Source organism: Macaca nemestrina, chromosome 9 (genome assembly GCF_043159975.1).
Source record: "Macaca nemestrina isolate mMacNem1 chromosome 9, mMacNem.hap1, whole genome shotgun sequence".
NCBI classification, from domain to species: Eukaryota; Metazoa; Chordata; class Mammalia; order Primates; family Cercopithecidae; genus Macaca; species Macaca nemestrina.
The window spans coordinates 31761285-31777740 of record NC_092133.1 but is presented as its reverse complement, the minus strand read 5'-3'; the positions used below and the strand labels follow the sequence as shown (position 1 = coordinate 31777740).

At 41.3% G+C, this 16456-nt stretch overlaps 1 protein-coding gene across 4 annotated transcripts in view; it reads right to left on the bottom strand.

Moving 5' to 3' along the window:
• The window catches only part of ARMH3 (armadillo like helical domain containing 3), a 223436-nt gene that overhangs the window by 127356 nt on the left and 79624 nt on the right, over positions 1-16456 (bottom strand). For all 4 annotated transcript variants that reach the window (XM_071069235.1, XM_071069234.1, XM_071069233.1 and 1 more), the window contains one exon: positions 9297-9385. In XM_071069235.1, coding sequence (XP_070925336.1) covers positions 9297-9385 — 89 coding nt within the window. The remainder of the gene's footprint in view (positions 1-9296; positions 9386-16456) is intronic.

Sequence of the window (16456 nt, the reverse complement as noted above, 5' to 3'; positions counted from 1 at the left end):
CTCCAAGTACTCTTACTCTGCACCAAGTGAAGAACTGAGAAATTACTGCAGTAAAATATTTGAGGTATTATATTACACATTAAATATGTTTAAGTTGTAGGGAAGTGAGTGTTCAATACACACTCATTTCTTCATTGGAAAGTCTTTCATATTAGGCCCCTTGAAAACTTAGTTTCTTGGCTCTTTTTCAGGAACTCCAAATTGGCTACAACTGCTGTCTCTTTGGACTGTACTAGAGGCAACCAGTCTCACACTCAGCTTCAGTCCATGTTCCCTTCCCTGGGGAGTCCTGTGCATCATATTTGGTGGAACAGTATGACAACAGTGTGTCAGTGTGTAGAGTTTTGACTTTTCTGCATGCAGATGGAGGTGGAATACAGAAGACTGTGCAGGTTCTGGGAAGCTGAGCCAGGACCAGGCACTCTGATGGTTCCCTAAGTCCCACGTGAATTCCCAGAGGCAGAGGCAGCCAATATAATTTTTTTTCTTTTTCTTTTTTTTTTTTTTGAGACAGAGTCTCACTCTGTCACCCAGGCTGGAGTGCAGTGGCGCAATCCCAGCTCACTGCAACCTCCACCTCCCTGGTTCAAGTGATTCTTGTGCCTCAGCCTCCCAAGTAGCTGGGATTGCAGGCATACACCATCACACCTGGCTAATTTTTGGTTTGGGAGTTTTTTTTGTTTTTTGTTTTTTGTTTTTTTTTGAGACAGGCTGGAGTGCAATAGCGTGATCTTGGCTCACTGCAACCTCTGCCTTCTGGGTTCAAGCAATTCTTCTTCCTCAGCCTCCCACGTAGCTGGGATTACAGGCACCCACCACCACGCCCGGCTAATTTGTGTATTTTTAGTAGAGATGGGGTTCCACCAGGCTGGTATCGAGCTCCTGACCTCAGGTGATCTGCCAGCCTTGGCCTCCCAAAGTGCTGGGATTACAGGTGTGAGCCCCTGCGCCCAGCCTACCCTAATTTTCAAATAGGAAGAGTTGAATACAATCCATCTGAGAATCCTGCCATCTTACACAGCCCCCCAACACACACCGCACAAGGAAGCTTTTTTTCAGAACTGTTCCTAGCATTAATACACAATGAGGACTTTCCCAGAATTTTTTCTATCCTCCTTTGAATTCAGGAGGAGGGAAAAAAAGGTAGCAGCAAATTGTGTTGCCATGTAGGAGTAGAATGAATAATGGATATGGGAATTTCTCCAGGACTAAAACCTGTCCCCCACATTAAGGTAAACCAGGTGCACAGAGGAACAAGCCAACCACAGGAAGACACAATTAAGTGGTAGCTCAGGTGCCTGCCTCAAAGAAGCAGAGGGGAGGCTTAATTACAAAATGAAGTGAATGACATTTAAATAAGATTAAAAACAGGAAGGAGACAGCCTCCAGGAGAGCACAAATAAATGTCTCCAAAGAATCAGGTCAGAGAAAGCTATCTATTTGAGCAGCTTTTACATGCTATGAAGACAAAGAGCAAAGACAACACTCATCCAGACTTGATTTTGTGGCCTGGCATGGAGCTAGGATTAGGTACCACAGAACCCAGATCAAAACCTGTTCATTAGGAGAGATGGATAATTTCATAGTGATTGATAAAAGAATAATATTACCATCTCAGTTGCTTAGGACAGATGTCAAGAAACTCAAAGGACAGGATGAAAATAGCACTAGTGTAACAAGCTAATGCCACCAAAACCCTGGAGGCACTATAAACTCTAGCCAATTCCAGCATCTCTGGACAAAATCACCAATTACCCAGGGACATTGCCAGCAATCAGCAGGCTCACTGTCAATCAGCAGAGTGGCGCAGGAGTGAATCTGAAGCCAAAACCTGCCAGTAGAATAATTTAAAAATACTCAGCCAGGCGCGGTGGCTCACGCCTGTAATCCCAACACTTTGGGAGGCCAAGGTTGGTGGATCACAAAGTAAGGAGTTCAAGACCAGCCTGGTCACCATGGTAAAAGTCTGTCTCTACTAAAAATACAAAAATTAGCCAGGCATGGTGGTGTGTGCCTGTATTCCCAGCTACTTGGGAGGCTGAGGCAGGAGAATTGCTTGAACCCGGGAGGCAGAGGTTGCAGTGAGCTGAGATAGTGCTACAGCACTCCAGCCTGGGCTACAGAGCAAGACTCCATTGTGGGGGGAGCAGGGGGAACAACTTTAGGTGGCTTTTCAGAATAAAGGCATCTGTCTGGCTGCAAGCCTAAGCACCTCACTGACACAGAGGCCAAAGAATCAAACAAGAAAATGAAATGGCTCTGGCTGTATGCTATCAGCCTCTCCAGGTGAACAGAGCACACAAGTCAGTATGTCAACAGCCTGCACTGACTAAAGGTTCCACATTCCTCTAAATGAGTCAGAAATGGAACAAATCCTTTCTTTAAATGGAAATCTGCTTCCACCCTTACCATTTTCCTTGCAGTCAATGTGTATCTGCTAAAAAATAAATAAATAAGGTTCTCAACCATCTTCCATTCCCCATTTTCTTGCAGATAATGCAAACCTCACAATTAGCACTCACCCTCTTCTTTTTCACGAAAATGAGTTTCTACATGAAAGTTCCCAGATCCTAGACTTTGGGAAATGTAGGGTCTCTGTGCAGCTGCCTCTAACCAAGCACGCTCAGGAGCCACTGCCATCTTCTCGGGCCCTATACCAACTGCTCCTTTCCCCCCAACGTTTCCCAAATGAGTGATAGCCAAAATCACCCTTTAAGAAATATAAAAGTCAATGAGACCATGTCTCAGTGGAGCCATCTGACACAGAACCAATAACTTTACTTTTTGCCAAAATGAGGTAGGACCAATAACAGACTTGTCTTGCTCCCTCGAGATCCAGAGAAGGATGATACCTTATGAAACCACATGATATGTCCCTTTGAAACTAGTATAGGCAGAGTAACCAAAAGCACAGCTAATCCTTCCCCTGTCCCTTTTACTTGACAAAATGCTCATGGGCCTATGAGAGTTGACATTTTTCTGGATAGGAAGTGACTGCATGCACAGAAAAAAGAACAAAGTGATCTCTTGCTCTTTTGGGGGCTTTTACGTGGGAATCTTTTTCTCCCTGTAACAGGCTAAACCTGTTAGAGATTCTTATCTTTTGCTTCTGCCAAGTTTCTGAGGGGATGAGAGAAAGATTCAAAATAGTGTAAATTTTGGATTCAGCCAAATGTAGTGATTTGAAAGGGAAAAAAGCTTCCTGGCATTCCTTTTTAGTCCTTGGGTTTTCTCTACTGCTGTAGAGAATATTTCATAACTACATTATAGAACCAGAAAGATACCTTCTAATGCCCCTGAATTAGAACATTCTAACTTTGAGAAGAATTGATTACCCATAGAGGAAAAAAGCCTATTTTTGCATATAGAAGCTAGAGCAGTCTTAATTAGGCACATCAGTCTAGAATATATCTTGTGACATATTTGCCTAAATCAGAGAAAATTTAGCGGAATGAGGAAGAGCAATTTTAAAAACAAGATAGAAATAGCAGCTGCCAAAATTCCCCTTCCCATCTACTCTAGTTTTTACTGCTATGTTCTTTCCCGCCTGGATACTCTCTTCAAAACTAAAAGAAGCAATGTTGTAGAGTTATATAAGATGTCATCATTGGAGGAAGCTGGGTGAAGGGTACATGAAACTCTACATACTATTTTTGCAACTTCCTGTAAGTCTATAATTACATCAAAATTAAAAGTTTAAAAAAGAAACTAAACTAAAAGAAGAACACAACGAAAAGTTCAAAGGATAGTTTCTCAAAATCAAGAGGGGCTGCTGAACTATCAAAGCTACATCTACACAAGAACTGCCAGATAAATCTATGGCTTGAGTCAGCCTTTCTCTTGAAAAATTTCAGTCCTGCATGGCAACACTTATAAGTAAAACAAGCTTCCAACAAAAGGCTCTCAATTGCCAGTCTTGAGATGTACCTAACCAAGAAGTCATAGGCCTCTGCCAGTAATAGCAGAGCCAGCTGGATCTAGAACGCTGTGATACTCCCTGGGTTTTCCATTTTTCCCAGTAGATATGTAAAAGGTCAGGCCATGTACAATTTCTCTCTTTTTCACAAAGCTGTGAATGCTTTGGATGTTACTTAGCACAGTGAAGCTGAACAGATTGTTCTGGGGGCTTAGGGGGCCTTTCTTCCTGCAGGGAGGCAAATGTTGCTTAGTGATCTGTATCTGAGCATAGGAGTCAGGAACTCTAAGTTCTAATCATGACTCTGTTTAGTGTCTGGTTCCACGATCCTTAGCAAGTCACTTAACCCTTCTATATCTCTAATCCATTCCCCAACAAATGGGAATAAAAATAATAACTTATCACCGGGATGTGGGAGAGTGAAAGGGTAACAACTGTGATCCATATATAAATGTCGAATATAAAATGCCAGTATAAATCTGCCTTTAAATCAACCCATGTTTTCAGACGATGGAAACTCATACTATTTAAATGTAGGCTGCCTCTCCAATGCTCCTTCTTCCTGCAGTGGAAGTAAAATAAGCTGAATCCATGAAGCTCTGTTCAAGTATTTCCCTCTCCAACAACTACATGCTTCTCTCTGCACATCCTGCTCATTCTTTGTTTAATGGCTTGGAAACCATCAAAGTTTCCATTTTTACTTGGTTAAAAGCAATCCATCCATCTGTGGGTAAGGAAGAATGAGAAAAACAAAATAAATTACTAACTACTCTCTTTCACATCAACAAATCAAATAAACTAAGGTGGATGGCTGACCCTATCAAAGGTGATGATGTCAGCTCAACAGAACCATTAACGAGTTACATCCTACTATTATTATTATTATTTGGCTCAAACACAACATTGTGCTACTTTTAGAGAATGTTGATCCATCATTAATGAAAATCCTACATATCCATTCATCCACTTTATTTATTCATCCAAATGTTATCTGAGTTCCTATTAAAAAGCTAAGTAGGCTGGGTAATATGGCGCATGCCTATAATCCCAACAATTTGGGAGGCCAAGGCAGGCAGATCACTTGAGTTCAGGACTTCAAGACCACCTGGGCAACATGATGAAACCCCGTATCTAAAAAAAGGAAAATACGAAAAAAAGCCAGGCATGATGGTACGCATCTGTAGTCCCAGCTCCTTGGGCTGCTAAGGTGGGAGGATCCATTGGGCCCGGGAGGTTGAGACTGCAATAAGCCATAATTGTGCCACTGCACTCCAGCCTGGGCAAGACCCTGTCTCAAAAAATAAATAAATAAATAGCCAAGTAGTCTGCTAGAGATGTAACAATGATTAAAAAACAGGCCTTGCCCTCCAGGAACTTTTTTGAGAGGAAATATAGATATTTAAACAAATAATTGTAAAAACATAAGAAATTAGCATGGCGGCTTGCACCTATGGTCCCAGCTGCTTGGGAGGCTAAGTTGGGAGGATCACTTGAGCCCATGAGACAGGTTGCAGTGAGCTGAGATCATGGCACTGCACTCCAGCCTGGGCAACAGAATGAGATCCTGTCTCCAAAAAAAAAAAAGCAAACATAGCGAAACAATGTGATATACTAAAATAGGGACCCAATATGCTATAGAAAACACTCCGAAAATAAGACACAGTGAACAAAATGGTCTATAGCCTCAAGAAGTTCAAAGCAGATTGCTCATCTAAAATTCCCAGTAGGAACGCAATGTGATCAGTAAACAAAGAAAAATATTGGCCGGGTGCAGTGTCTCACACCTTTAATCCCAGCACTTTGGGAGACAGAGGAGGGCAGATCACCTGAGGTCAGAAGTTTGAGGCCAGCTTGGCCAACATGGTAAAACTCCATCTTTACAAAAGTTAGCCTGGCATAATGGTGCGTGCCTTTAAGTCCCAGCTACTTGGGGCAGGGGCTGTGGTGGGAGGATTGTTTGAACCCGCAATCACACCACTGCTCTCCAGCCTAGGCAACAGAGTGAGACCCTTTCTCAAAAAAAAAAAAAAAAGAAAAAAAAATTACCTAGATACTAAGATGTTTTGTGAGAACAGGATTAATTGGGAGGCTATGGAACTTAAAATTAAGACAGGTTTTTGACACAAGATCATGGAGGGGCTTCAGAGGGTCCAGAAACTCTGAAACTATATGCAAAATATGCATGTGCAAATGGACATTTTTTCTGGATACAAAGATGACTGTAGCTTTCATTCTATTCTCAAAGGTGAAGAACTATTTCACTATGATCTTATTCCAAAACCCAGTTTTCTACCTCTATCAGTGAAGAGTTTTAAGATCCAATCTTTTACTTAGACTCGGAGATCTGGGTTGCCTAGACATCAGAGAAGAGCTTTCAAACTTTCTATAATGTGGTAAAAAACAGTGATTGCTCAAAACAGGGGAATGCAGAGCAATAGGACTTTTTCCTTTCCATATTCTAGTTAAAATTAGCCTAAATATATTTTCCCACATACTCAGATATCATGGTGACAGGCATCATAGAAACAGACAGTGGCAGCAGGGAGTAGGTCAGGGCTTGTATCTGTAAAACCAACTAGGAAAATTTTATCAGGCAAAATTGAACCCCCAACTAATACAGCTGGCTCCTCCTTGTCCATAAGATCATACCTGTGAATTCATTATGGGAATCTGGGGACCTCTGGCTACCTCCCCAATAATAATAAAGAGCTAATACAGTCAAACAGCATAGAAATAAAAATCAGCACTGAAGTACAGTGATACTAAACACCCACATTACAAACTACATCTGGACCCTAGATGATTGCTTCCTAGATAACCAAGGGCTTTTGTGTGTCCAGTTTAATAACACATGCCTTACCAGTCTTATAAATAAAATTTCATTACAGTTTGCAGCACATGTATGGCAAAGGATATATACACATAAGCATATTTGCCATGATGAGTTTCACATAGCTCCCTCAAATCCATAAGTCTAGAAGGCAAAGAATGAGTGAAAACATGGGCAATCCAACATATGAAGGGTAGTGTCTGCCAAGAGGTAGGTGGATCCACCATAGACATACTTGTATTCACGGAATGCAATATTATACACTATTACGGGCTCTGACTGCATGGGATGCAACATTGTGTTTTGCAGCTTTCCTTAACATCTGCTGCTCTGCATCTCACTGTACACTCCACATATGATAATACAGACCCAGGTTCCAGGAGGGCTTACCCATCTATACAGGAAAAGGAGCTAATGTCACTTAGCAGAGAACTCCAGTACAAATGTCTAGATGCCTTCACAACAAGCAATGGTCCATGCCTCTTTAAGGACACTCATATATACTTCCCCTCAACTCATCAAGGGCCTTAGACTGTCATGCAATCAGTCGTGAGAATAGGACATAATTATAAATACAGCTGAAAGTTCGGAAAGACATAACGTCAACTGACCAACACAGAATAAAAAATGGCCTTCTTCTTCACCACTTCCTAGTGAGAAAAGCAAAATGCTGAGTCAGAAAAGATAAATATAAAAGCCATTTTTAAATCTCTTTAAAAGATAATCGCTTGTTTAAGCAAAAATGACGGCAATGTATTCTGGAGTTTATGACATATGTAAAAAGTAAAATGCAAATGCATGATTATAATAACACAAAGAACAGTTCATACCAATAAAAGTGTGGATTCATCAAGAGAACAGAGGATATAAAATTGGGATAGAAGGAGAATAACAGGAAGCCCTGAGCCCCAGGAAACAGACCAGAAAGAAGAATAGAAGGCAATGTGGACAAGACAATGGAATAGGATGATGAGGAAGAGGACAACAGATCATGAGAATGAGAGAAAAGTCACAGAGATCACAGAGGCCAGAGATAGAATAGCTAGGACAAAAAGGAAAGAAAACAGAATGAAAGAGAAAGTAAAACCAGAAGGGAATCAGAAGAGGCAGGCAGAAACAACTACTACTACCACCTTGTTTAGTACTACAATGTGTAATTTCATTCAAGTTATAGACATACACCATTTGTACTTATTATAAATCCAACAACTGTACCAACATCTGAAGATCTGCATCATTATTGTGTTTTCTCTTTAATCCTATGCTTTTAGAGCCTAATAATCTTACAACTATCCATAGGCAACAATAATAGTCCTTTATATTAAAAGGAGGTGCTGCTACCTAAGAAATTCTACTGTTGGTCATTTCCATGTCTTTTGATCTCTCTTTAACTCCCCTGACATTCTCTCCATCTCAAACTCTCACACAATCATACTCTCCTCTCCTGAAATATCAAAATGCCACTATTGCCACTTAGTGTTATTCTCCTACTCCCCCTTTACCACCATAGGCAGTAACTGCAAAAACTTGCTAATCCATTAATTAAAGATCTCTACTTCCCATTATGGGGGACTAAATTTAGAAAGCCAAATTGGGTTGGGAGGAAATCATGTGTCACAACAAGTGAGATGAATTCCATGGAAGGTGGCTGGGTTACTGGCCTGTTTCTTATAAAGCCTCTGACACTAACACATCCTATTCTGCTGAAAATACAGAGCAGCTCTCCCATGGGTGGGCAACCTTTCATCACTGTAATCATCTGGAGAAGATTTTATTGTACCATCAGGTCTCAAAAGCCACAGGACCTAGCAGCAAGCAACTGCCTCAGGGAACATGTCTCCTCTGCTTTCCTGAAACCTCCAATTTAGTTACACAAAAGAAAGGGGTGGCAAGCCAGCATTAATTGTACCCTTAGCGAAGAGCCACTTCCCCCCTGCAGGGGTAGCAGTGACTTTACTGGACTACCAAATGTATACAAAGACAAAGTAAACACTGTAATTTGCTGTTTTGTCTCTGGCACAGGGGGAGTGGCACAAGTGACACTGTCTGTAAACAGTAATAATCCCAGATGTAACACAAAGAACAGAATTCCCGCATCTCCCCACTCCCGTCCCTATCCCTCCATCTCTCCCTATGGCATTCCTCCTGATTACTCGTCCTGAGGAAACACACAGAAGCCTCCCTATAGTCCATATGCGGCTACCAAATGAAACCGAGTGAGAATCCAAGTTTGTACAGACTTCTCCTACCTCATTCTTACTCAAAGAAAGATTTATTGGAACACAAGAAATACTCAGTTGTTTTTATCAGTTGACAAAAAGTATAGGGAGGGGAAGGAACAAGGGACAAAGAATAGACATGTGACACACCCAGGTCTGGATTAGAAAAAAGCTAAAATGTTAAAAAAAAAAAAAGACAAAAAGAGTAACTGAAAATAAAGGCATCCTAAACAAACCAAAAGGTTAAAAGACAAAAAATCCATCTTGAGCCCAGGCCTAGGGGCTCATAAAAGGTATAGAAAAAGAAGATGAGTTCAAGAGAGAAAGTTACCTGACCAGAGCTCCCGCCAGGTGTAATGCAGGCGTACCCGACACTTCTTCTGGTAGCAAAGCAGTTTGTGTACTACCTGGATGCAGCGTCTGTAACAGGGAAAGCAAACAATGAGGGTAAGCCTGGGAATATAGTGCAACTCATCACAGATCCCTTCTTAGTGAGCCGGCTTTGCTAAGGCCACTAAAGACACTGGATATGAATATGTATACATGCAAAAAAATATATAAAACTTCTGGCCGGGCACGGTGGCTCACACCTGTAATCCTAGCACTTTAGGAGGCCAAGGCAGGTGGATCATTTGAGGATAGGAGTTCAAGACCAGCCAGGCCAACATGGCGAAACCCCATCTCTACTAAAAGTATAAAAAAAGGCCTGGCACGGTGGCGCATGCCTGTAATCCCAACTGAGTGAACTTGAACTCAGTGAGCCAAGATCACTCCAGCCTGGGCGACACAGCGAGATTACATCTCAAAAAAAAATTAAAAAAAAAAAAAAAAAAAAAGCAGGGCACGGTGGTTCACGCCTGTAATCCCAGCACTTTGGGAGGCCGAGGTGGGCGGATCACGAGGTGAGGATATCAAGACCATTCTGGCCAACAAGGTGAAACCCCATCTCTACTAAAAATATACAAAAAATTAGCCAAGCGTGGTGGCGGGCACCTGTAGTCCCAGCTACTCAGGAGGCTGAGGCAGGAGAATGGCGTGAATCCAGGAGGTGGAGCTTGCAGTGAGCCAAGATCACGCCACTGCACTCCAGCCTGGGTGACAGAGCGAGACCCCGTCTCAAAATAATAAAAATAAAAATAAAATAGCCAGGCGTGGTGGCACATGCCTGTAGTCTAAGCTACTGAGAAGGCTGAGGCAGGAGAATTGCTCGAACCTGGGAAGCAAAGGTTGCAGTGAACCAAGATCGTGCCACTGTACTCCAGCCTGGGTGACAGGGCAAGACTGTCTCAAAAAAAAAAAAAAAAAAAAAAAAACTTCTGCCTTCTTCTAGTAGACTCATCAATATATCTCTCTCTCTCTCTCTCCCCCTCTCTCTCTCTCACACACACGCACACACACGCGCACACACACACACACACACATACACAATCACATACTGCTTATGCTACCCATTCCCCTTATCAATGGGTAGAGTGTGCTATAACTACTTATAAGTCAACAATCAATTAGGCGCCACTGACATCTTTCCCTTGAGTACCTTTCCAGGGAAAAAGGATAAACTAGAGGGTCACAATTAAACTATTCCACTGAAAGTGGTATAGTGACATGGAATGCAAAAACACAAAATTAAAGACCTTAATTCTCTATATCTATCTGAATGTGGTTTTTATTTAAATTAAATTTTTAATTAAATATATAATTTAAAATACCAGTCTTACTTATAAATAAAATCTATAAAAAAAATTAACTGGGCATGGTGGCACATGCCTATAGTCCCAGCCACCCTGCAGGCATGCGCCACCATACCCAGCTAATTTTTTTGTACTTTTAGTACAGACAAGTTTCACCATGTTGGCCAGGCTGGTCTCGAACTCCTGGCCTCAAGTGATCCACCTGCCTCGGCCTCCCCAAGTTCTGGGATTACAGGCACGAGCCACCGTGCTCAGCCAGAAGTTCTGTTTTTCTTTTTTTTTTTTTTTTTTGCTGCAAACTGTAAAATTTAAATTCTATTTACACTAAAAGTTAAATTAAAAATGCAGTTTGTCAGTTGTGCTAACCACCTTTCAAGTGCTCAATAGCTACATGTGGCTAATGGCTATTACCATAGCGAACAGAAAAAAATATAGAACTTTTCTATTATTGTAAAAGTTTCTACCGGACAGCATTCTGCTAGATCATTGGAATATTCAGGGTTATTCACATCTCAATAACATACATGTTTCTGAGAGTATTTCCAAATAAGCAGTTAGTAGCTTGAAGTCAAGATAAGTGATATTTTTGAAAATTATAAACCTACCAAAAGCATTTTTTTCATCCCTGAGATACGATTTTGAAAGGTTAAAAAGCCAGATGAAATTATAAAGGTAAATACTGATGAAATTTACTTCCTAAAAATACAAATATTTTGTTTAATAAAAAAAAATTCAATGATTACAATTAAATGGCAAACAACATGGGAAATTACATTTGCAACAAATAATATAATAGAGTTACTATGTTTGATATATAGAAGTTTATATACATAGATGATAAAAACAGTGTCCTTTGCTATAGTCTGAATGTTTATCCTCTCTGAAACTCATGTTGAAATGTAATCCCAAATGTAATATTATTAAAAGGCAGGGTCTTTAAGAGGTGACTGGGTCATGAGGGCTCTGCCCTCAGGAATAGATTAATCCACTCATGGGTTAATGGATTAATGGGTTATCATGAGAGTGGGTTAGTTATCATGAGAGTAAGTCTGTTATATAAGCCAGTCTGGCTTTCTCTCCTTAGCCCCCTCACCATACAATACCTTGCACCACCTTGGGACTCTACAGAGTGTCCCCATCAGCAAGAAGATCCTCGCCCAGAAGTAGCCCCTAGACTTGGACTTCCTAGTCTTCAGAACTGTGAGACTAAATAAATTTCTTTTCTCTATAAATTTTTCAGTCTTAGGTATTCAGTTATAGCAACAAGACAACCTCTAACAACAAAGATAGGAAAAGGAAACGGTCAATAAATTCCTCCATCTCCCAAAAAAGGGAAACAGGGAAAGCCAACATTTTACTATAATGTTCAACTTCATTTTGTTTTTTTTGTTTTGTTTTGTTTTGTTTTGAGACGGAGTCTGGCTCTGTCGCCCAGCCTGGAGTGCAGTGGCCAGATCTCAGCTCACTGCAAGCTCCGCCTCCCGGGTTCACGCCATTCTCCTGCCTCAGCCTCCCGAGTAGCTGGGACTACAGGCGCCGCCACCTCGCCCGGCTAATTTTTTGTATTTTTTTAGTAGAGACGGGGTTTCACCGGGTTAGCCAGGATGGTCTCGATCTCTTGACCTCGTGATCCGCCCGTCTCAGCCTCCCAAAGTGCTGAGATTACAGGCTTGAGCCACCGCGCCCGGCCTACTTCATTTTTAAAAGGCATATTAAAACAAGATTCTACTTGTGCATATCAAATGAACATACATTTCATGCTTACAAAGAAACAGCATTCATAATAAAAGAAAACTGGAAACAACTATGGAAAGAACATTTGATGCCAGGAGAACAGCAAGTAAATCATTACACACATGTTCCAGATTGATACCTGTCCCCCAAAATTCGTATGGTGAATTATAAATACACATCAATTCCTCTAGCTAGTGTCTCTGGCTCTCACTTCACAGAGGGAGGTTAATGGTAGAGAAATTAGAACCCTCAAAGAGTACTGGTGAAAATAAAAATAGTACAACCACTTTGGAAAACTTAGGAGTTTCTCAAAATGTTAGATATAGAGCTACCACATAACCCAGCAATTCCACTACTAGGTGTCTACAAAAGAAAAACACAAACAGGCTAGGTGCAGTGGCTCACGTATATCACTCCAACACTTTGGGAGGCCAAGGCAGGAGGATCACTTGAAGCCAGAAATTTCAGACCAACCTGGGGAACAAAGCAGAACCCCATGTCTACAAAAATTTAAAAATTAAAAAAATTGGCCAGGCGCAGTAGCTTACGTTGTAATCCCGGCACTTTGGGAGGCCAAGGTGGGTGGATCACGAGGTCAGGCATTCAAGACCAGCCAAGCCAACACGGTGAAACCTCATCTCTACTAAAAACACAAAAAATTAGCTGGGCGTGGTGGCAGGTGCCTGTAATCCCAGCTACTTGGGAGGCTGAGGCAGAGAATTGCTTGAACCTGGGAGGCGGAAGTTACAGTGAGCCAAGATTGCACCACTGAACTCCAGCCTGGGCAACAAAGTGAGACTCCATCTCAAAATAAAATAAAATAAAATAAAAATAAATAAATCAGCTGGGTGCAGTGGCATGCACCTATAGTCCCAGCTACTCAGAAGGCTGAAACAGGAGGATCACTTGAGCTCCTGAGTTTAAAGCTATGATTGCACCACTGTACCCCAGCACAGGTAACAGAGTAAGACCCAGTCTCTAAAAAAAGTAAAAATAAAACAAAATATATGTCAACACGAAAACTGGCATACAAACAGTCATGGTGACATTCATAATAGCCAAAAAGTCTAAACAACCCAAATGTCTATCAATTAATGAATGAATAAATACAATGATGTGGTATTCTATACAGTGAAATATTAACCATAAAAAGGAACGGCTACAACATGGATGAACATGGAAATTATTATGCTAAATTAAAGAAGTCAGTAGTAAAAATCCACATATTCTATTATTTCATTTATATAAAATGTCCAGAATACGCAAATACATAGAGACAAAAAGTAGATTAGTAGTTATCTAGGCCTGAGGGAGAGGGCAGAGGAAGAAATACAAAGAGTAACTACTAATGGGTACAGGATTTCTTTACACAGGGGTCAACTGAAATGGTCTAAAATTAGTTTGTGGTAACAGTTGCACAATTCTGCGAATATATTTTAAAAACACTAAATTGTAGACTTTAAAGCTGCTTAAAAAAACTCTGTGGCCTACTTTTTCCAAATATTTGTCAAGATATGCAAGTTACAGCTTTCACGGCAATGTTCATTTCATATATTCTACAACTAGGTATGCTTGGATTCTTGATTAAGCCATTAAATGTCCACTTTAATAGTGAGCCTGTGTTAGGTGGATAAATTGATACTCTTCATTTGAGAGGATTAGCTTTTGTATTTCCTATTTTCAATTTAAATTCACAAATTCAACATTCAATTAACTATGATCTCAGCCCTTAGAATCCCTAGTGTATGGAGGTTTCTAAGTGGCCTAAAATGCAATGTCTTAACTAAATCCAGATTCTAAGTCTCACTTTGTCATATCCTCGCTGCCCTAAAAGTACTTAAATTAGGACTTTTTTAGTCAAGGGAGGGTTTGGTCAGCCACAGGCCCAGGGCTTGGACTGTACCCCTCTGGAACTCCAGGCTCATCACACACATCACACACATCAGAAGAAACTGTCAGACCTACGCTTTTCATTCATTCATTCAACAAATCTTGACTGTATACCAACTGAATGCCAGTGCTTAAGTCTTATTACAACTAAGTTATAAAGTTCCTAGAAAACTGAACCTAGGTAAACTGCTAGTTTCAGGTAAATGAAAGTGGCTCCTCCTTTTGTCTTTTGGGGGTTTTGTTTTGTTTTGTTTTTGTTTTTGAGATGGAGTCTCACTCTGTCACAGAGGCTGGAGTACAGTGGCATGATCTTGGCTCACTGCAACCTCTGCTTCCTGGGTTTAAGCGATTGTCATGCCTCAGCCTCCCAAGTAGCTGGGATTACAGATGCCTGCCACCATGCCTGGATAATTTTTGTATTTTTAGTAGAGATGGGGTTTTACCATCTTGGCCAGGCTGGTCTCAAACTCCCGACCTCAGGTGATCCGCCCACCTCAGCCTCCCAAAGTGCTAGGATTACAGGTGTGAGGCACCGTGCCCAGTCTGAGACTCTTTCAAGTTCTATGGCTATAACCCGAGACAAAGAATATCCCAAGACCCTACTGACTTTAGCAGACACCACATTAATCTGTTGGGTATCAATCTGAGAGCTCATGGAATCAAGCTAAAATAGGAGTAGCTACTACTATAAAGACACATGCACATGTATGTTCATTGTAGCACTATTCACAATAGCTAAGACATGGAACCAACCCAAATGCCCATCAATGATTGACTGGATAAAGAAAATGTGGTACATATACACCCTGAAATACTATGCAGCCAGAAAAAGGAATGAGATCATATCCTTTGCAGCGACATGGATGAAACTGGATGCCATCATCCTCAGCAAACTAACACAAGAACAGAAAGCCAAACACTGCATGCTCTCACTCATAAGTGGGAGCTGAACACTGAGAACACACGGACACAGAGAGGGGAACAACACACACCAGGGCCTGTTGGGGGATTGGAGGGTGAGGGGAGGGAACTCAGAGGATGGGTCAATAGGCCATGGCACACATACACCTATGTAACAAACCTACACATTCTGCACATGTAATCATTTTTTGTCTTTTTTTAAGAAGAAATAATAAAAAAAGAAAAAGAAAAAAAATAGGAGTACCTAATTGCTCGGGCCTCTTAGCAGAGGAGAAAAGAAGAAAGCAGAAAACACACTACTAACCTCTCTCTGCAGAATGAGAGCCAGAGACACCAGGTAGAGGAATTAAAATGCCTAACAACTGACCGGGCTTGGTGGCTCATGCCTATAATCCTAGGACTTTGGGAGGCTGAGGTGGTAGGATTGCTTGAGGCTAAGAGTTCAAGACCAACCTGGTCAATACAATGAGAGCCCGTCTTAAAAATAAATAAAATAAACAAAATGCCTAACAGCATACCAAGGATACAAGTGAACTGAACTAAATTTATAAGTTAAAGTCCTAAAATTACTCTTCTCCAGATATTTTCAGAGTACTCCGAATAATAAACCTCCATTGCTACCTTATTAGCCTATTCTACTTGCTCCATTATTCACATCTCTCTCTGTTCTTCTCACTCCCTGTAGCTCTAAGTGGTCTTGCAGGACCCTCTCAGACAGAATTTAGTAAAAACTATTTAAACAGTACTCTCTTAAAAGACTTGGGTACCGGCCGGGCGCAGTGGGTCACACCTGTAATCCCAGCACTTTGGGAGGCCAAGGTTGGCAGATCATGAGGTCAGGAGATCGAGACCATCCTGGCTAACACAGTGAAACCTCGTCTCTACTAAAAAACACAAAAAATTAGCTGGGCCTGGGGGTGGGAGCCTGTAGTCCCACCTACTCAGGAGGCTGAGGCAGGAGAATTGTGTGAACCCAGGAGGTGGAGCTTGCAGTGAGCCGAGATCACGCCACTGCACTCCAACCTAGGCGACACAGTGAGACTCTATCTCAAAAAAAAAGATTGGGGTACCTTCAGCAGTGATATTAAAAATATTTTACAAGCCAGGCACAGTGGCTCACACCTATAATCCCAGCACTTTGGTAAGCCAAGGTGGGTGGATCACCTGAGGCCAGGAGTTTGAGACCAGCCTAGTCAACATGGTGAAATGCCATCTCTACTAAAAAAAAAATACAAAAATTGGCCAGGAGTGGTTG